Source organism: Denticeps clupeoides, chromosome 8, assembly GCF_900700375.1.
Source record: "Denticeps clupeoides chromosome 8, fDenClu1.1, whole genome shotgun sequence".
Taxonomy (NCBI): domain Eukaryota; kingdom Metazoa; phylum Chordata; class Actinopteri; order Clupeiformes; family Denticipitidae; genus Denticeps; species Denticeps clupeoides.
The window spans coordinates 18,272,909-18,293,884 of record NC_041714.1 but is presented as its reverse complement, the minus strand read 5'-3'; the positions used below and the strand labels follow the sequence as shown (position 1 = coordinate 18,293,884).

Below are 20,976 nucleotides of genomic sequence, written 5' to 3'. Positions count from 1 at the left end.
ATCTGGATCATAAACCCAGGATGAGGCTCTCGCTCCTCCCAACTCATTCCTGCACAGACTGCTGAACATATGCAGATGCAGCCCAATACTTCCCAAATCTTCTAGTGTGTGTGTGTGTGTGTATTCTCATCGAAGAATTTTCAAGTTGGTGGAATTGTCACAGCACCTGGCCACCTCTGCACCAACAGGGGACACACGGCCACCTGGAAGGACAGAATATCGAAGTCGGCGTTCAGTATAAGGTCCCGACCACCATTTTGGTTTGTTGCTCACTCGTCTTTGTGGTTCACCCAAATTCACTGCTCGCCTTTTCTACACGCTATGGCTAGATTGTTTTTGCCCTTTTAACCCTTTTTGCCCACAGATGCTTCTTCTAGATTGCCTGGTCTTTGACCTCGGTGAACCAGCCCAGCGGTCATGTTCTCCCAACGGCCTTCTCCTCACGTCTGATTCCTCATGTCCAATGGTATTGACCCATCTCTGAAGAACTCGAACGCCTCCATGCCGCAAGCCCGGCCACAGTAAAGACTGTTTAGCGCACCGCTACAACCCCCACCGCGGCACGACTGCAGGAGGCGACCTCTTGCTCCAGTCCTCCCAGGTCTCCAGATTCCTTCACCATGGCGCATGTCCGCTGCCCAAATCCTCCCATGACAAGAATAAAAGCCTTATCAGGGCTCTTAGTTTGTAAACTCAATATTCTATAGAAATCGAATGAGAATTGCTGGTGTCTTCCTCTTGTAAGTCGCTTTGGATAAAAGCGTCTGCTAAATAAAGTAAATTAAAGTAAAGTAAAACAGTGACAGTTCTGGACAGTCTTTGTGTTGTGCTTACAGTTCTGCTATGTCGACTCAGCTGTTTAGCAGAGTCTAAACACTCCCAGATCAGCTCTGCTGAGATGGTCTGAACCAGGTGAAGAGGTGGTGAAGCAGAATGCTGTGCTTTGTTTTCATCACCTGAGAGCCTCACATCTTTTCACTTCTGCTTTTTCCATCAAGATCAATACTAAATCAATTTTTTATCACAGAATCCTCCTCATACTAATGAACATGCAACTAATGTATTTTACTATTGAGGTAGCGATGAAATGCATAACAGTGGAAATTAGTATGGAAAGAACAACATACTTGTTAGTTGTACAATTAAGGCCAAAATTATGAAATTAGACAACACTCTTGATGTTTGCTATTTTGGAAACAAATGTTCTATGAATTACAATGTCCACTAAGATTAATTCGAATATTTTATTGGTACACTGAACTGAAACAAGAAAGGGCAAAATCTAGAAATCCAAAATGATTGGCCATTACAAGACAATCCTTTCTGAGCCACAACTGACACCAATCTCTCAGAGTAGTTCTTTAATAGGTTGGATTTTGGTCCAACTTGTTCTAGTGGGTCCAAATTGCATAGTTTCCAATCATGGACATTCACAGATTCTAAATAGAATTGAGGTCTGGGCTCTGTGTGGGCCACTCAAGGATCTTGGTTTTAGGAACTTGAGGAACTGTTGGACAAATTCCTGTCGTGGTTGGGATGTGAATCACAGCAAATGTTGTGAGAGACCGGAAACCCAATAGCAGTGGGAGATGGCTTAGTGAGAGCATGACATGATGATGGCTTCGTGAGTGGTGTCGCAACTGCACTCTAGCCACAGATAAGGCAATGATAAAGCTGCAGCTGTTTGCCCCTACCCACAGCGCCATTTCCTATAGCTTCTTGGGTTCCATGATCTCACCCTTGGGCGAGATGTTGAACCCCAGGAATGTGGTGGAGCATTGGTGGAAGGTGCACTTTTCCAACTTACTGTACAATACAGTCGATGGGCGAGCAACCTCTTGAGTATTGCCCTCACATACTGGACATGCATTTCCAGTGATTAAATGAGTACATTGTCAAGGTAGGCATGAACCCACTGTCCCATCATGTCCTTCAACATGTTGTTAATAAATATCTGAAAGATGGTGGGTGCATTACAGAGGCCGAAAGGAATGACTAGGTTTTCATAATGCCTGGTCAGTGTAATGAAATGGCCTTCCACTCGTCACCCTCCCTGATACGGATAAGATTGTAGGCCTACAAGAAATGAACCACACTCAAGGTGAGTGTGGTTCAGCCTAATTGCCTAGGCTCCCCCAAAGGTTCATGGTGGGTTGGTCCAGGTTTTGAGGATGGTGAAAGAAGTTGTAAAGGTCTTTTTGCATTGGGGAGCTTGGAGCCAAGGGCGCTGGTCTTGGAAGTGCCAATAATTGGCAAGCAATACAAAGTGCAAGTTGAATCGGTGTTTGGCATCTCTCTATTGATGATCTTGTGGTGAATCTTTGGGGCCAGGCCCCAAACATTTGGAGGGTGGGGTCTCCCATGGTGGTCTTGGCAGCCAGGGTTTGAAAGTGTTCCATGAATTGACTGACAGATGAAAAACCCTGGGGCAGGTGAGTTTCTCCACCAATTCCAGTTAAGAAAGTGAGATTGCGGTGGAGGAGGACAAATGGACTGAAGCCCACTCACTTTTTACTATACAAACGTCTGTCATCTGCAGCTGAAACACCACCAGGTGGTAACATTCTTCACAGGTGTGGTTTCAAAGCAAACATTCACAATTGGCTAATATTTTTGACCACTATATTTGATATAAAGCAAGCCTTAAAACGTGTTTCATATTAAAAAATCTACCAAAAGCTACTAAATAGCACTGGTAAATGTTTGATTATATCAAGTTTCATTAGTGTTGCAAACATTGAGTAGAAGTTTAAGAAAATGTTCCTGGGGTGGCTAATAATTTTCAACCGAATTAAATAGAAAAAAGGAGATGAGTGGCTTTTGATGTACGATTTCGGACTGGATAGAAAGCTATATAATGAATTGACAACAGTTTGTACAAACAAACCAGTATAAATCTATACTGATGAAAATTGCATGTGGGGTACCTCAAGGATATGCATTGGGGCCAAAATTTTTTTATTATTTATATAAATGACAATTCTGATATGTATCCGTAATCAGAAGGTTGACTGCCAAAGTGCTACTGAGGTGCACACTGAGCAAAGCACCATCCCACACACTGCTGCCAGGCCGCCTGTCATGGCTGCCCACTGCTCACCAAGGGTGATGTTTAAAAGCAGAGGACACATTTCCTTGAGTCACCGTGTGCTGTGCTGCAGTGTATCACAATGACAATCACTTCACTTTCAATTTTTGTGTATCAAAAATATTAAAGTTTGTTTTATTTGCAGATACAAATATAATTTGTGCTGGTGTGGAATTTAAACAGATTTTGGAGGTGATTGCAAAGGAAATAGTGTTTTGATCTATCTAAATTTAAGGCTGTAATGTCACAATATGTTGAACATGTAATTTGCTGTGAATACTTTCCAGATACAATGTAACTAAGGTTTGATTAATTGAAGTAGAATATATATTTGCACTTTGCATGTGTGACCTTACAAGGGTCCTGGAGGTTCTGTGAAGGGTGAAATGTTCTGCAGCAGATGACTATTCCAGTCCCTGCAGATCTCCGGCCTCACGTGGAACCAGTGGAGATTTTCATGCTTGACTTTATTGGGTATTCTGGGAAAAGCTTGCCTTTTTTCATCATTGTCCCACCCATGCTTTTAAAGGTCAAAGCAGATTTGAATCATTTATTTGTCGTCAGCCTTCACATTTTTAATCAGAGTAAACAGAGGACGTCATACTTCTTGAAGCTAAGGATCTTGGCATGTGAGGTGATGCTGGCTCACAGTCAGTGCTCAGCAGCATGGCGCCTTGTGATGGGAAGTCACCCTCGGAGACTCGGTTCTGTCGCCACGCTCCGTGTCGGTGCAGGTCAGCTGCCATTTTCTGGGGAATGAAGAGGCGTGGGCCAGTTCTGCCGGCACAGACGCGGATGGTGTTTTCCACGTTGTCTTGGAAACATGAGCCGCTGCCGGGAGTGGGTGTTCTCCTGCTGCTGCCTGCAGACACCTGTGATCCGGCCTGCCTGGCCCTGAGCTCTCTTGTTCTCGAATAGAGCGGATGGGTGGGTGGTTGGCAGATACCGAGCTTCACCTCCCTTCTCAGCTGATTAGGGGAACAGGAAGTGGAAACAGAAGGCTGTTTCAACAGGTTTAGTCTTTTAAAGCCCCCAAACCAACACCACAGATGAAAGTGGGCCACTGTCCTGATATTTTCCCTCCCATGTAGCATCAGGGTGGAGGCATCAATAAATGAAGGGCCGCCTGCACTTAATGCACCGTCATAACTTGAGACGGCTCCTATTTTTAGGGAACAGTTGAAATGTTTACTGAGTGCCGGTGCCCATTTGAGGTTTCTGGGTCAGTTGTTGTAGGCGATCCCCCCTGCTGCCGGTTCTTGACAGATCGTTTGCTGATTAGAAGGACACCCCGGCTGGACACCGTGGCTTAAATCTGTCACTGCAGATGAAGCCACCGCTCTCCAGGGGACTCCGGGAAGGAACAAAGTCTGTGTTCACCTCAACACTGTGCTGCCTCACAAAAACAAATGCACTCCTCGCACTTTTATCTCTCCTTTGTTTTACTGTAAATGACACCCCATCTCCTCTTGGGCCATCGGGAAGAACAGTCAATGCAGTACACTCTTACAATAGTACATAACACCACAGTGGGTGAAATTAACTCCTTTATTATTCATTTTATTATTCTCATGTTCTCAGTGTGAAAAGTACAGTCTGTCTGGAGGAAATAAGCCATCATCTGTTTCTTTGGTAAAGCAATGCTGTCGATTCATAAAAATAATGATTCTGACTGCAGTTTCATTACTACAAGGACCTTCTGTATGGATTTCCACTGAAGGCGGATGTTGTGATCATAAAGTATCAAGCAAAAAGTGTAGCACAGTCAATACTGTGTTTCTAGTCAATAATACTGAGTAGAACGCCAGAGCGCCCTCCTACACAGCGGAAGAGCGCCCTCCTACGCAGTTACGCTGTAACTGTCACTATTTTACTTTATCACAATTTAAGACGAAGCTGTCATAGGGCAGCTATTATTATGTTGGAGGTCATCAGTTCGGATTAAGATGAAATTTTTATTCTGATTCTGAATTTTATTCTTAAAATGATCTAGCAGTAGCTTTATAGACCCTGGATCACTTGATTTGGCTTTTTCCTGTTGAATTGGATCTTGGCTGCAGTTGGTGTTGAACTGACTGGCGCTTGAGCTGTTAAGGTCAATCAGGGCAGGGGAACCTGATTCCTCCAGAAAAAAATGAAAACAAATGAATGCACCATGAATTCTGCACACCTTAGTGGCTGAAAAAAAAAATATATATACAGCATATACAGTACAGCTCCTAATTAATAACTCAAATGTTTAATGGGTAAATAAGAAAAAAGAAATTCCGACTTGCCTGGCTGTCTAGGCTGATATTTAATATCCCTGTGGGCCAAAGGCCTGCTGTGCAAACGTATTTAGACCTTTTGATCAAATATTTGGTCAAATAACTGATACACAGTTGCACAAATGTGTCTTTTCTAAGCATAACACCTTAAATTGAAATCACACTTCCTGCCACACCTTTAAAAAAAAAAAAAAAAAACGTAGGACAAAGCAAACATTTGAAATAAATATTCAGCTCCCACCAGGGGTGCTGGTGACATGTTAGTGGACAAACTGTTCATCTGCCAGTCTGTCAACACCTTTAATTTCACCCCAGTCTGTTCCGGGGCAACACACTAAACACAACCAGACACTGAAGGAATGACAACACGTTATTATGCTCAAATTCATAAACCACTGGCCACCCCGCAGCATGCAATATACTTCTGGACACTGAGAAGTAATTTTTCATTGTGATTCACACACACTACACAATGAAATGTGGCGTCTGCATTTAACCCACCACCCTTAGTGAGCAGTGTGTGGGGACAGAGGCCACTATAACCCACAACAAATAACATTAAATAAGACCCATATGCTTCATTGACCCCAGTGGCTCTTATGGAGAGCCAAGTGAACATTTATATCTGAGTCCTTCCGCTATTTCACTATTTTGCAGCATTGGTTGAATATTTGGTGACATTAGTTTGCATACTAATGTGCACTAGTATGTGGAACATGGCTGGGAGTGACCAATCTGTTGTGCTGCGTGTGTAGCTTTTTAAAATGACTAATTTATCTTGGTCTGCTGACCGAGATAATGCTGGTGATTTGTTTTTCACATTAGTCATATAGACCTTTTGGGAGGGACAATAAGAGACAGAATTGCAAACCATTTGCTCACTTCCCTATGCTATATTTCATTAACTATTTTTCCTTTCCTTAAGTATTTTATGCATATTCTAAGAATGTATACATCAAGTGACCAGTAACATCATCCAATCCATTTCAAATTTAATACACAAAAATATATATATTTTTTCAACCTAGTTTCATATAGTTTCATTGTTGTACTGCTTTTGCATGTTAGACTGTAGTCAACAGCAGTGCATTTTGACAAACAGGCTACTTTTATTTGAATTCTTTCTGTTTGATATAATCTCTGTGTATAGTCCTCAGAGATGTGTCCATTTTAGTAAATTATATTGTGTAAATTATATTATATATGGTTCTAGTTCATATGTTTCACTGGGTGGAATACATCATTCTTACATTTACATTTACATTCTTAAGTAATTAAGTCAACTTTTCATTGTTAGAAACCTGATTGCATATTAATGAAGGCAAACACAAACTTTTAAGCCTTTTGTGATTGTATTGAACAGACCAAAATTAAATTCCTCTAAAATTTAGACTTGGCTGCCTTCAGATGAGCTTTTTTGACGAAGATACTTTAATAAATGGCGTACAAAAAATTATTTGTCACAATCCAGACTTTTTGGGGTGCTCCAGTTCTGCACCCCATGCCGGATGTTCAGCGTGTGTCTCCCTAAATTTGTAATTGTCTTCGCCTGTTGTGTGCAGTGTAGTTTCCTGTCGTGAGTGTCTATGTGCCTCTTGCTGTCCAGTGTATCCTTGGTTTTGTGAGTCATGCAAATGCGTACTTTTGATCCATGACATTAGTTATAATTACACAAGTTATAATTACAATTATGTGTGTGTTTTACACTTTCAGATGGTTGCGAAGATTAACGCCATGAAGGAGATACAACCGCACAACATACTGAACAGTGTCATTTATTTCTAAACCAAATAAAACTGACACCAAAATGTGCAGTCACAGGCATGTCCCACACTGAACACCACAAACCAGCAGCAGCACCACACAGGGGACCGACCCTGACAACAGAAGTATCCGGGTCTTTAAGCAGATTGGCTAATGAGAGGAACTGGGGTCGTGCATTTAACTCACAATAAGTTAAAACAAGTAAAAGTTCCCTTTGATATTAATAATAATGTATGAAAAGAAACACAATTTTCATTAGTTTAACATAAATTACCCAATAACAGGGATAGCCCCAAATAACAAAAATTGACAATGTCAGTTGCGGGTGTTTCCACCATTAACCGCAATGACAGCTTGACAGCGACGTCTCATGCTCCTCACAAGCCTCATGATGTTGTTCTGAGGCAATAACAACAACAACAACAACATTTATTTCTTATATAGCCCAAAATCACATACAGTATGTCTCAATGGGCTTTGACAGGCCCTACAGTTGACACCCCCCTCACTTGACCCTTCTGCACACAAGGAAAAACTCCACACAAAAAAAACTCTAGGAGAGAGAAAAAAAGAAAGGAAGAAACCTTGGGAAGGAGTGATACAGAGAGGGACCCCCTTCCAGGGTCGAGTGAGCCTGCTAACGGTGTCAGTGCAGGGTTGGGGATGATATAATAATAAGTCCTACGGTTGTAGGGTTGGAGAAGTCCAGGATGTATTAAGTGTCATGGTCTAGATAAGGTGTCCATAATGATGTTACTGGTCCATTTGAAGATCCCTATAGCTGTAGTTGTAACGGTGGTGGTGGCTGTGGTGACCCTCTGGTTTGTTTCATGTTTTGTCCTTGTAAAGCAGTTGTCAGGAACCAGGATTTATTTGCTGGTCTGATCACTGGGGTCTGCCAGTAGTCTGGGCGCCTGATTCCGTGTCTCGGAGAAAAACAATGCGCTTCACTCTTCCACAAGTGCTACACGCAGTTCTGCCAGGTCACGTGAGGGTGGGGTACGATCATTCAGTCTCTGCTTCAACTGGTCCCAGTCGTGCTCTATGGGGTTCGGGGCAAGGGGACATTGATGGCCATACCATGTGAGGCACTCCAACTTCCTAAAGTCAAGCTGTGACCATTCTGCCACGATGTGGTGGAGCATTATCAGTAGTCGTATCATATACTTTGTCAAAAATTTTGATTGATTTATGACCTGTCAAAAGGGTTAAAATGTTTTTGATTGATGGTCTGATTTTGATTGAAAGTTGGGGGTGTGTGCTAGCGGAATTGGGGGATGATGATGGGTTATATGAGTAGTGTAAATGCATGAGGTGAACACAATCAACATGTGAAAAGGTGAGGGTGCCACCTAGTGGGCCAGAAGAAAATATACCAAACATTAAATATAAAAAAAAATACTACCTTTCAAAAGATTAGGGTCTTTTAGAAATGTCATTTTTTTCATGGAAAATAAAAATAGTCCTAATAATAATTGACAATTATGTAGTTAAACCCACAAGTGTTGATGCAGTTTTATTGTTTCTTTTAATCAATGCAATTGTTTTCAGCTATTCTAAAATCCTACGTCTGCACTGGAGTTTTAACCCATTTAATGCACCAAACTATTGTTTCCCATACAATGAAAGGTACAATCCCCCACAAGGTAACATCCCCGGGCACCTTTCATGGCTGCTCAGTGCTCAATAATAATCAATTTCTTTGTTGGATCCGAAAGGGTCCAGATTTGAAGGTATATTTGCAGCGACCAGCCACACAATTAAGAATTTTGCATAGATACTGTGGTATCTGGTGCCAAGCCATCAGAAGCAGAAAGTTGTGAGGTGATGCTGCCATTGTCATTGCCTGACACAATTAATGTTATTCTGGTCTTGCTCTGTGTAGCTTGAAATTTGGACAGTATTTAGAACTATTTGAATAGTTAGACAACTAAACAAAGCATAAGTAGTTGTGTAGGAAATTAGTTTTAGTGGTTTCTAAACTCAAAAGGAAGCTAGGTTTCCTATTTTTTACATGCCAAATGTATACTAAATGCAACATTTGGGGTTAAGTTCCTGAAAAGGGGACTGTCAGCACTTTCATCTGAATCTGATGCCTTAAAAAACAGAGATGGTGTCAAATTAACAATTCATATTTAACACATTTCCTCTTAACCTGTCTATTTTGGCAAAACCTGCATATTGATCATTAAACTGTACATAATTGCTTTGTTTATTGCTTTTGTATATTTTATCACTCTGTTCTTTTAACTTTTGTCATGTTTGATTGTGTTGGTACCTGTACATTACTTTGGTCGACTAAGGTCAACCATAAATGAATAAATTAAACAAAATATGTGTACACAAATTTCGACACTAAATTTGCTGAAAGCAATAAATGTTATTTAATTCTTAAAATATAAAGTCATCATTTGTCTTTATAATCATATACTGATTATGTAGGAGTGCAGCAGCTCGGTGTGTGTGTGTGTGTGCACTGTCGGTTCTGTAGAAGGTCAGCAGGTCGGTGTGTGTGTGTGTACCGTTGGTTCTGAAGAATGTCAGCAGATCAGTGTGTGTGTGTTCCACCGGTTTTGTAGAAGGTCAGCTGGTTGGTGTGTGTGTGTGTTCCATAAGTTCTGTAGAAGGTAAGAAGGTGTGTGTGTGTGTGTGTGTGTGTGTGTATTGTCGGTTCTGTAGAATGTCAGTATGTCGATGTGTGTGTGTATGTGTGTATTGTCGGTTCTGTAGAATGTCAGCAGGTTGGTGTGTGTGTGTATTGTCGGTTCTGTAGAAGGTCAGCAGGTCAGTGTGTGTGTGTGTGTGTGTGTGTGTGTGTACCGTTGGTTCTGTAGAATGTCAGCAGGTTGGTGTGTGTGTGTGCCACCGGTTTTGTAGAAGTTCAGCTGGTCGGTGTGTGTGTGTGTTTATTGTCGGTTCTGTAGAATGTCAGTATGTCAGTGTGTGTGTGTACTGTCGGTTCTGTAGAAGGTCAGTAGGTCGTGTGTATTGTCGGTTCTGTGTGTGTGTGTATTGTCGGTTCTGTAGAATGTCTGTGTGTGTGTGTGTGTGTGTGTGTATATTGTCGGTTCTGTACAATGTCTGTGTGTGTGTGTGTGTGTGTATTGTCGGTTCTATAGAATGTCAGTTTGTCGGTGTGTGTGTGTGTGTGTGTGTGTGTGTGTGTATTGTCGGTTCTGTAGAATGTCAGTAGGTCGGTGTGTGTGTGTGCATTGTTGGTTCTGTAGAATGTCAGTAGGTCGGTGTGTGTGTGTGTGTGTGTGTGTGTGTATTGTCGGTTCTATAGAATGTCAGTATTTCGGAGAGTGTGTGTGTGTTGTTGGTTCTGTAGAATGTCAGAAGTTCGCTGTGTGTGTGTGTGTATTGTCGGTTCTATAGAATGTCAGTAGGTCGGTGCGTGTGTGTGTGTATTGTTGCTTCTGTAGAAGGTCAGCAGGTCAGTGTGTGTGTATGTGTGTATTGTTGGTTCTGTAGAAGGTCAGTGTGTGTGTGTGTGTGTGTGTATTGTCGGTTCTGTAGAAGGTCAGTATGTCACTGTATGTGTGTGTGTGTGTGTGTGTATTGTCGGTTCTGTAGAATGTCAGCAGGTCAGTGTGTCTGTGTGTGTGTGTATTGTCGGTTCTGTAGAAGATGAGCAGGTCGCTGTGTGTGTGTGTATTGTCGGTTCTGTAGAATGTCAGTAGGTTGGTGTGTGTGTGTGTGTGTATTGTCGGTTCTGTAGAAGGTCAGCAGGTCAGTGTGTGTGTGTATTGTCGGTTCTGTAGAAGATGAGCAGGTCACTGTGTGTGTGTGTATTGTCGGTTCTGTAGAATGTCAGTAGATAGGTGTGTGTGTGTGTGTGTGTGTGTATTGTCGGTTCTGTAGAAGATGAGCAGGTCGCTGTGTGTGTGTATTGTCGGTTCTGTAGAATGTCAGTAGGTCGGTGTGTGTGTGTGTGTGTGTGTATTGTCGGTTCTGTAGAAGATGAGCAGGTCGCTGTGTGTGTGTGTATTGTCGGTTCTGTAGAATGTCAGTAGGTCGGTGTGTGTGTGTGTGTGTGTGTGTGTGTGTATTGTCGGTTCTGTAGAAGATGAGCAGGTCGCTGTGTGTGTGTATTGTCGGTTCTGTAGAAGGTCAGCAGGTCGCTGTGTGTGTGTATTGTCGGTTCTGTAGAATGTCAGTAGGTCGGTGTGTGTGTGTGTGTGTGTGTGTGTATTGTCGGTTCTGTAGAAGATGAGCAGGTCGCTGTGTGTGTGTGTATTGTCGGTTCTGTAGAATGTCAGTAGGTCGGTGTGTGTGTGTGTGTGTGTGTGTGTGTATTGTCGGTTCTGTAGAAGATGAGCAGGTCGCTGTGTGTGTGTATTGTCGGTTCTGTAGAAGGTCAGCAGGTCGGTGTGTGTGTGTGTGTGTGTGTGTATTGTCGGTTCTGTAGAAGATGAGCAGGTCGCTGTGTGTGTGTATTGTCGGTTCTGTAGAATGTCAGTAGGTGTGTGTGTGTGTGTGTGTGTGTGTGTATTGTCGGTTCTGTAGTAGATGAGCAGGTCGCTGTGTGTGTGTGTATTGTCGGTTCTGTAGAATGTCAGTAGATAGGTGTGTGTGTGTATGTGTGTATTGTCGGTTCTGTAGAAGGTCAGCAGGTCACTGTGTGTGTGTGTGTGTGTATTGTCGGTTCTGTAGAATGTCAGTAGGTCGGTGTGTGTGTGTGTGTGTATTGTCGGTTCTGTAGAAGATGAGCAGGTCGCTGTGTGTGTGTATTGTCGGTTCTGTAGAATGTCAGTAGGTCGGTGTGTGTGTGTGTGTGTATTGTCGGTTCTGTAGAAGATGAGCAGGTCGCTGTGTGTGTGTATTGTCGGTTCTGTAGAATGTCATTAGGTCGGTGTGTGTGTGTGTATGTGTGTATTGTTGGTTCTGTAGAAGGTCAGCAGGTCGGTGTGTGTGTGTGTGTGTGTGTATTGTCGGTTCTGTAGAAGATGAGCAGGTCGCTTTGTGTGTGTATTGTCGGTTCTGTAGAATGTCAGTAGATAGGTGTGTGTGTGTGTATGTGTGTATTGTCGGTTCTGTAGAAGGTCAGCAGGTCGGTGTGTGTGTGTGTGTGTGTGTATTGTCGGTTCTGTAGAAGATGAGCAGGTCGCTGTGTGTGTGTATTGTCGGTTCTGTAGAATGTCAGTAGGTCGGTGTGTGTGTGTGTGTGTGTGTGTATTGTCGGTTCTGTAGAAGATGAGCAGGTCGCTGGGTGTGTGTGTATTGTTGGTTCTGTAGAATGTCAGTATGTCAGTGTGTGTGTGTACTGTCGGTTCTGTAGAAGGTCAGTAGGTCGTGTGTATTGTCGGTTCTGTGTGTGTGTGTATTGTCGGTTCTGTAGAATGTCTGTGTGTGTGTGTGTGTGTGTGTGTGTATATTGTCGGTTCTGTACAATGTCTGTGTGTGTGTGTGTGTGTGTGTGTGTGTGTATTGTCGGTTCTATAGAATGTCAGTTTGTCGGTGTGTGTGTGTGTGTGTGTGTGTGTGTGTGTGTGTATTGTCGGTTCTGTAGAATGTCAGTAGGTCGGTGTGTGTGTGTGCATTGTTGGTTCTGTAGAATGTCAGTAGGTCGGTGTGTGTGTGTGTGTGTGTGTGTGTATTGTCGGTTCTATAGAATGTCAGTATTTCGGAGAGTGTGTGTGTGTGTTGTTGGTTCTGTAGAATGTCAGAAGTTCGCTGTGTGTGTGTGTGTATTGTCGGTTCTATAGAATGTCAGTAGGTCGGTGCGTGTGTGTGTGTATTGTTGCTTCTGTAGAAGGTCAGCAGGTCAGTGTGTGTGTATGTGTGTATTGTTGGTTCTGTAGAAGGTCAGTGTGTGTGTGTGTGTGTGTGTATTGTCGGTTCTGTAGAAGGTCAGTATGTCACTGTATGTGTGTGTGTGTGTGTATTGTCGGTTCTGTAGAATGTCAGCAGGTCAGTGTGTCTGTGTGTGTGTGTATTGTCGGTTCTGTAGAAGATGAGCAGGTCGCTGTGTGTGTGTGTATTGTCGGTTCTGTAGAATGTCAGTAGGTTGGTGTGTGTGTGTGTGTGTATTGTCGGTTCTGTAGAAGGTCAGCAGGTCAGTGTGTGTGTGTATTGTCGGTTCTGTAGAAGATGAGCAGGTCACTGTGTGTGTGTGTGTATTGTCGGTTCTGTAGAATGTCAGTAGATAGGTGTGTGTGTGTGTGTGTGTATTGTCGGTTCTGTAGAAGATGAGCAGGTCGCTGTGTGTGTGTATTGTCGGTTCTGTAGAATGTCAGTAGGTCGGTGTGTGTGTGTGTGTGTGTGTATTGTCGGTTCTGTAGAAGATGAGCAGGTCGCTGTGTGTGTGTGTATTGTCGGTTCTGTAGAATGTCAGTAGGTCGGTGTGTGTGTGTGTGTGTGTGTGTGTATTGTCGGTTCTGTAGAAGATGAGCAGGTCGCTGTGTGTGTGTATTGTCGGTTCTGTAGAAGGTCAGCAGGTCGGTGTGTGTGTGTGTGTGTGTGTATTGTCGGTTCTGTAGAAGATGAGCAGGTCGCTGTGTGTGTGTATTGTCGGTTCTGTAGAATGTCAGTAGGTGTGTGTGTGTGTGTGTGTGTGTATTGTCGGTTCTGTAGAAGATGAGCAGGTCGCTGTGTGTGTGTGTATTGTCGGTTCTGTAGAATGTCAGTAGATAGGTGTGTGTGTGTATGTGTGTATTGTCGGTTCTGTAGAAGGTCAGCAGGTCACTGTGTGTGTGTGTGTGTGTATTGTCGGTTCTGTAGAATGTCAGTAGGTCGGTGTGTGTGTGTGTGTGTATTGTCGGTTCTGTAGAAGATGAGCAGGTCGCTGTGTGTGTGTATTGTCGGTTCTGTAGAATGTCAGTAGGTCGGTGTGTGTGTGTGTGTGTGTGTATTGTCGGTTCTGTAGAAGATGAGCAGGTCGCTGTGTGTGTGTATTGTCGGTTCTGTAGAATGTCAGTAGGTCGGTGTGTGTGTGTGTATGTGTGTATTGTTGGTTCTGTAGAAGGTCAGCAGGTCGGTGTGTGTGTGTGTGTGTGTATTGTCGGTTCTGTAGAAGATGAGCAGGTCGCTTTGTGTGTGTATTGTCGGTTCTGTAGAATGTCAGTAGATAGGTGTGTTTGTGTGTATTGTCGGTTCTGTAGAAGGTCAGCAGGTCGGTGTGTGTGTGTGTGTGTGTGTGTATTGTCGGTTCTGTAGAAGATGAGCAGGTCGCTGTGTGTGTGTATTGTCGGTTCTGTAGAATGTCAGTAGGTCGGTGTGTGTGTGTGTGTATTGTCGGTTCTGTAGAAGATGAGCAGGTCGCTGTGTGTGTGTATTGTCGGTTCTGTAGAATGTCAGTAGGTGTGTGTGTGTGTGTGTGTGTGTATTGTCGGTTCTGTAGAAGATGAGCAGGTCGCTGTGTGTGTGTGTATTGTCGGTTCTGTAGAATGTCAGTAGATAGGTGTGTGTGTGTATGTGTGTATTGTCGGTTCTGTAGAAGGTCAGCAGGTCACTGTGTGTGTGTGTGTGTGTGTATTGTCGGTTCTGTAGAATGTCAGTAGGTCGGTGTGTGTGTGTGTGTGTATTGTCGGTTCTGTAGAAGATGAGCAGGTCGCTGTGTGTGTGTATTGTCGGTTCTGTAGAATGTCAGTAGGTCGGTGTGTGTGTGTGTGTGTGTGTATTGTCGGTTCTGTAGAAGATGAGCAGGTCGCTGTGTGTGTGTGTATTGTCGGTTCTGTAGAATGTCAGTAGGTCGGTGTGTGTGTGTGTATGTGTGTATTGTTGTTTCTGTAGAAGGTCAGCAGGTCGGTGTGTGTGTGTGTGTGTGTATTGTCGGTTCTGTAGAAGATGAGCAGGTCGCTTTGTGTGTGTATTGTCGGTTCTGTAGAATGTCAGTAGATAGGTGTGTGTGTGTGTATGTGTGTATTGTCGGTTCTGTAGAAGATGAGCAGGTCAGTGTGTGTGTGTGTACTGTCGGTTCTGTAGAAGATGAGCAGGTCGCTGTGTGTGTGTATTGTCGGTTCTGTAGAATGTCAGTAGGTCGGTGTGTGTGCGTGTGTGTGTGTGTGTGTGAGCGCCCCCGCGCGGTCTCACTCTTCAGTCCGAGTCGGGGAGCGCGGTAGGTGGGCGGAGCCTGAAGGGGATCCAGGCCCCGCCCACCCACCCCTGGCCACGGGCTCCAGCGCGTCCGTGGCACCGCCGTGACCCTGCGGGGGTTTCAGCGTCACGCTCCCGGTTCAAGGAGGGGCGTCACGTCGCCACTTCTTCCCCGAGACTCTCCCCGCCGTTCGCGACGCGCCGAGATTAACGCGCGAGCGCGCGTTTCCTCTTAATGCGGAAGAGCCGCTTTCTTCTTCACGTTTATATCGACACGCCGTTATATCTGGACGCAGAGGATCCCTTCACCGGAGACCATGGAGCACTTGTGCGGACGGAGGTTCCCCTTCTGGGTGAGTCGCGGTCCCGGGACCCTCTTACACTCCGTCCCGCTGGACGCGAAGCCTTCTTCTAACCCGCAACTCGACTTGTAAACCACTTTCCCAGCGCCACAGCAGCAGGCGTCTTTCCAGCAGGGCTTCGCGTCGTGGGACGCGGCGAGGGCGTGTTCGTGTTCGTGTGCGTGTTCCCTCCATCCTTTATTTAAGTCGGGCCGGTGGGAGACCGAGATTCACCTCGTCGCTGTTAACAGTGAACATTTACAAATTGCTCAGAGGGATTTTGTTCCATCAAAGGCCCATGCGAGCGGTGATATAATTTATTGTTAATAATCATGTAATAATCGCACTGATACAGTAGTGTCCATCCAGGAATGTCACTCTTGTGGGGTTTAAAGAAGGACATTTTGCATGACATTGTTTGGTGGCAGCACCAGTTCTTCGCGCTTTTGTTAACCACGGACCTTCCAGGCACACCGTGTCGGGCCGGTTCCCACATTCTTTGTGTGACTGAAATCAGACCCCTTTTTTGTGGAAATTTTAGGTGCGCTTGGCGGGCAGATGCAGGCATTTAAAAAAAAAATCTATTTATTAGGGACATTTGCAGCATTTTTCATTGAGCGCGCCAAGTGTTACATGAGTGGTTGTCTCTGTGTTAATGTTTGTGAGGTGTGTATATATGCTGCTCCCCACTAAACACACATGGAAGAAGTGGGGGGGGGGGTCTGGCCACAGTCTCTGTCTCTCTCTCTCTCTCTCTCTCTCTCTCTGTGTGTGTGTGTGTGTGTGTGTGTGTGTGTGTGTGTGTGTGTGTGTGTGTGTGTGTATATATATATATATATATATATATATATATATATATATATATATATATACTCACACACACACACACTCACACACACACACACATACACACACACACAATACAGGATAAAAGTTTGGACACACCTTCTCATTCAATGTGTTTTCTTCTCACTGAAGGCATCAAAACTATGAATGAACACATGTGGAGTTATGTACTTAACAAAAAAACATTTCAGGTGACGACCTCTTGAAGCTCATCGAGAGAATGCCAGGAGAGTGCAAAGCAGTAATCAAAGCAAAGGGCGGCTATTTTAAAGAAACTAGAATATAAAACATGTTTTCACTTATTTCACCTTTTTTTGTTAAGTACATAACTCCACATGTGCTCATTCATAGTTTCGATGCCTTCAGTGAGAATCTACCAACGTAAATGGTCATGAAAATAAAGAAAACACATTGGATGAGAAGGTGTGTCCAAACTTTTGGCCTGTACTGTATGTTCGTAGCTTAATAGTAACCAGCAAAGTGATCTTATAAACACAGGAATTCTCAAGGGTAATTACGACAGTGGATAAATATTTTGCAGAGAGTCCCTTGGGAACTGTACAACACTGGAGACTGAAACTGGTGCGCTGGTCATATTGAATTTTTGTAACTTGTGAACAAGATTATTAATGATATTTTGAATCTTTGAAATAAAATGCAGCGTCCAGAGCACCAGTGTGTGGATGGTAGAAAGCGGAACACGCAGCGTAAGTTTAATGAGTCTTATCTGGATCACTCATTTTGTAGGCCAGTGGTGGCCCAGCGGGTAAGGAAGCAGACTCGTAACCCAAGGGTTGCGGGTTCAAACGCTGACCCGCGATCAAGGTACCGTGCCCACACGCTGCTCCCCGGGCGCCTTCCGTGGCTGAAATTCAGCTCATGATGCTGCCACCTTCCACAAGTGCCACTTTGCCCTGAGCTCTGTCTTTATCCTATTTGAATTAAGCATTTTGTTCTTTTAAATGCTTGAAAAGGTTTAAACCTTGCAGGGATCTAGGCAGTCTGTGGTGACCACAATCAAAAATGTGTGAAAGCACATTATGTTCATTTGGAGGCCCGGCTTCCTCGTTCCTGGAAAAAGGGCTCAGCGCGTGTAAGGCACTGGTGCTCGGCTCGGGGTGTTAATTCTCTCTGCATTAAGTGCCACACAGACGGGCTCAGATTGCTCAGACCATCCCATTGTTGCAGAGCCATTTATAAAAACAACGAATTATCGTCATCATCGAACCTTTATGTGACCAAGACGAGACATAAATTCTGGTCATGTGACGCTAACTATAACGAAATATATCATATAATATAGGGCTGCAACAACGAATCGACTGAATCGTTAAAAATCGATTACTAAAAGAGTTGGCAACGAATTTCCTAATCGATTCGTTATGTCGCGCGACGCGGAGACGTTTGATTATTAAAAAAAAACTTTATTTGAGCGCGGAGCGTAGTGAACACACTTGGTCTCTCTCGCGCACAGATTCAAGCACGGGGGCAGTGGTGGCCTAGCGGTTAAGGAAGCGACCCCGTAATCAGAAGGTTGCCGGTTCGAATCCCGATCCGCCAAGGTACCACTGAGGTGCCACTGAGCAAAGCACCGTCCCCACACACTGCTCCCGGGGCGCCGGTCATGGCTGCCCACTGCTCACTCAGGGTGATGGGTTAAATGCAGAGGACAAATTTCACTGTGTGCACCGTGTGCTGTGCTGCTGTGTATCACATGTGACAATCACTTCACTTTATTACTTTATTATTAAGCAGAGTTTGGCGCCTCATAGACAGCGTGGAGCAAAAAAAACAAAAAACAAGCGGAGGTAGAGGACAGATACATGGCGGAGGCAGAGAAATCTGCGCAAAAATATGCAAAAGCGACATGGCACGGCACGGGACCACGGCAATGATCCAGCACCTGAAACGCAAACATGTTGGAGTGTTTGAGGAGGAGGAAGGGAGTTCAGCAGCAGGGTAAGTCACTACAGAATCCTACTTTTGTTCCGTTTTGAAGTGAGGAACGTAATGTCCCTGGTGCTGGTGTTTAACTCGCCGCGGAGGAGAACTAGACGGGGACTTACAGCACCACCTACAGGTGTGGAGGGGGGATGAAACAGCGTTCGGACTGTTCTCTGCGTCTCCGCGTGGACGACTCGCCTATTGTGTCCCTGAGCAAGACACTTAACCCTAAGTTGTTCCAGGGGGACTGTCCCTGTAACTACTGATTGTAAGTCGCTCTGGATAAGGGCATCTGATAAATGCTGTAAATGTAAATGTAAATGTTTACCCGTCATCCAGCTTGACAGGCATGACAAGGTAGCGTTAGCGCGTTAATAACTGTAGTAAAGCAGGGGTGCTATAGTTACTTTGCATTAAAAGACTAAAGACATGTTTTTTTGGAACATTCATTTTTCAATCTGTTGTCATGTATAGCTACACTGCAAGTAATTTTGCAAGTAATTTTGTCTCGTTTCCAGTCCAAATATCTAAAAAATCTTAAATCAAGATTACTAGACAAGAAAAATGGCATGAGAAAATTAAGTGATGCTTAAAACTTCTGTTTGAGATTATATCTCATTAAGATTAGTTTTCTTACCCCATTGGAAGATAATTTTGCTTGTTTTAAACAAACAAACATTCACTTAATTTTGAGATGTTTTATCAGAAAACAAGACATAATTTCTTATGCTATTTCATGTGTCTAGTAAATGTATCTTGATTTAAGATTTTGTAGAGATTTGGACTGAAATCAGGACAAAACTACTAACTTAGAAAATCATTTTTTGCAGTGTATGTGTGTGTCAGTTTGAGAGTTTGTGAGTGTGTGCATCTGCAGTGTAGTGTAGAGAACAAGTTCTGACATTCAAACAAATCCTGTTAAATTTTCTGATTTTTATAAATTATTTATTGTTCTGGTAGCTCAGGTGGCACTTTATAAAAAAAAAGTCTATATTTGGCAGATGTAAAGCATAGATGTGTATGTTTTTTGTTAGTCCATTTTTATTTTATTTTTATTATAACAGCTCAAGGAGCAACATGTTTGTGCACTTTCTGTGCAAAATTTGATTCTGTTTTTGAATTAAGGGTTGGAAATGAATGTTTTTTTTTTTTTTATCCGATTCTACGATAAAATAATCGTCAGATTAATCGATTATTAAAATAATCGTTAGTTGCAGCCCTAATATAATATCATCACTGAGAAAAAAGGACTAAATATGGTTTAGAAAATAAAAACTATACTAAAACTATACTAAAATAAGGACATTATTTCCTCTTGTTTAATTGCCTGTTTTATACAGTATTTCTGTCTCCTGTGTCGCACAGATGACATCACTTCATCCAGCCTGATTTGCGTATTATTTAGATATCAGGATGCTTGTGGTGGGTCGTAGATACGGTGGTGGGTTATCAGTTTCCACTTTACAACGAAGTGGAAAAGAAACTCGGCCACTGGAATGAATGTAGAGTATTCTTGGTTGTGTCTGTGTGTTTGTGTGTGTGTGTTTAAATATATATATTATTATTATTATTGTTATTATTTTTATTATTACTATGTGTTTATGCACAGTGCTGCTGTGTCCAGATTACCGCTCTGCTGTTAAGTTAAACATTGGTTGCTGTCACTGACGACGGCAAAGAGGATCATTTACTCGGTTAAAAAGTGTTAAAAAGTCCCCTATGTTCTCGTTCGTGGATGTCCGAGATTCCTGGTCCCAATCCAGGTTGCGTGGTATGTGATGTCTCGCAACATCAGTTCTCATGGAGAGGTGATATCAACTGAAGTTGCCAATCTGCTCGGTCTTTGCACGTCTTGAGTTTGTTGCAGGGATGGGTTATTCGGCAGACAAAATGAGAGCAGGCCGACGAATGGCTGATGTATAATACAAAACCGAATATTGAACAACTGAAAATGAACCTTTAGCACAGATGCACTCAAAATATGATTTGTTGGATTAACTTAATTCAATTATGACTGTCACGACTACGGACTGACGGGGGAAGGAAGCGCAGAGGTGTGACATGCTGGGAAGGGAGTTTTATTCTAAAATAAACAAATAAACAAATAAACAGTGGCGCGGTGGCCGAAAACAATTTAACTTAAGAAAAGAACATAAACGAACCCGCAGGCGTGTGGCGATTGCCCGAACTCAAAACATAAACACATTCACTAACGGAAGTCAAGTTCATGACCGAGTTCACGAAAATGCCGGAGATTCCGAAGGGGCGGAAATCTCCGGCTTTTATGCATTGTCAGAATTGGGTACAGGTGATGAGCCCAGCTGCAGTCAATCCTGACATTGACACCTATGAATGATGCTATTTGAAACTAAGGCAGGCAAATAGGACCCTTCTGTTTGGTCTATATAGTTTCAAATAGTGTCATTCAAATGTGTGGAAATGGGTGTCATCATTGAATTAAGTTTTCCCAACAAAATTTTTTTTTGAGTGTGTAATCACTTGATGCAGGCTGAAAGTTCTGTTTTATACACCTATGTGCTCAGGAATGAGATTCAAATCTAATGATGAGTGCATTAAAGGACATTAAAGTTACACACTTTTTTACCACAGCAAGGCTGCTGGAGGCTTATTTTAAAATGTACACTGTATAGTGCTGGAGTACAAGCAACATTTACAAACCAACTAATTC

The 20,976-nt window shown here is 43.3% G+C and overlaps 1 protein-coding gene across 3 annotated transcripts in view; it reads left to right on the top strand.

Annotated features, from left to right (window-relative positions):
* Positions 1-15,219: 15,219 nt before the first annotated feature.
* abcc3 (ATP-binding cassette, sub-family C (CFTR/MRP), member 3) overlaps positions 15,220-20,976 on the top strand; it is a 35,230-nt gene continuing 29,473 nt past the window's right edge. For all 3 annotated transcript variants that reach the window (XM_028987973.1, XM_028987974.1, XM_028987975.1), the window contains exon 1: positions 15,220-15,509. In XM_028987973.1, the coding sequence (XP_028843806.1) occupies positions 15,474-15,509 (36 nt within the window). In that variant the 5' untranslated portion in view covers positions 15,220-15,473. The remainder of the gene's footprint in view (positions 15,510-20,976) is intronic.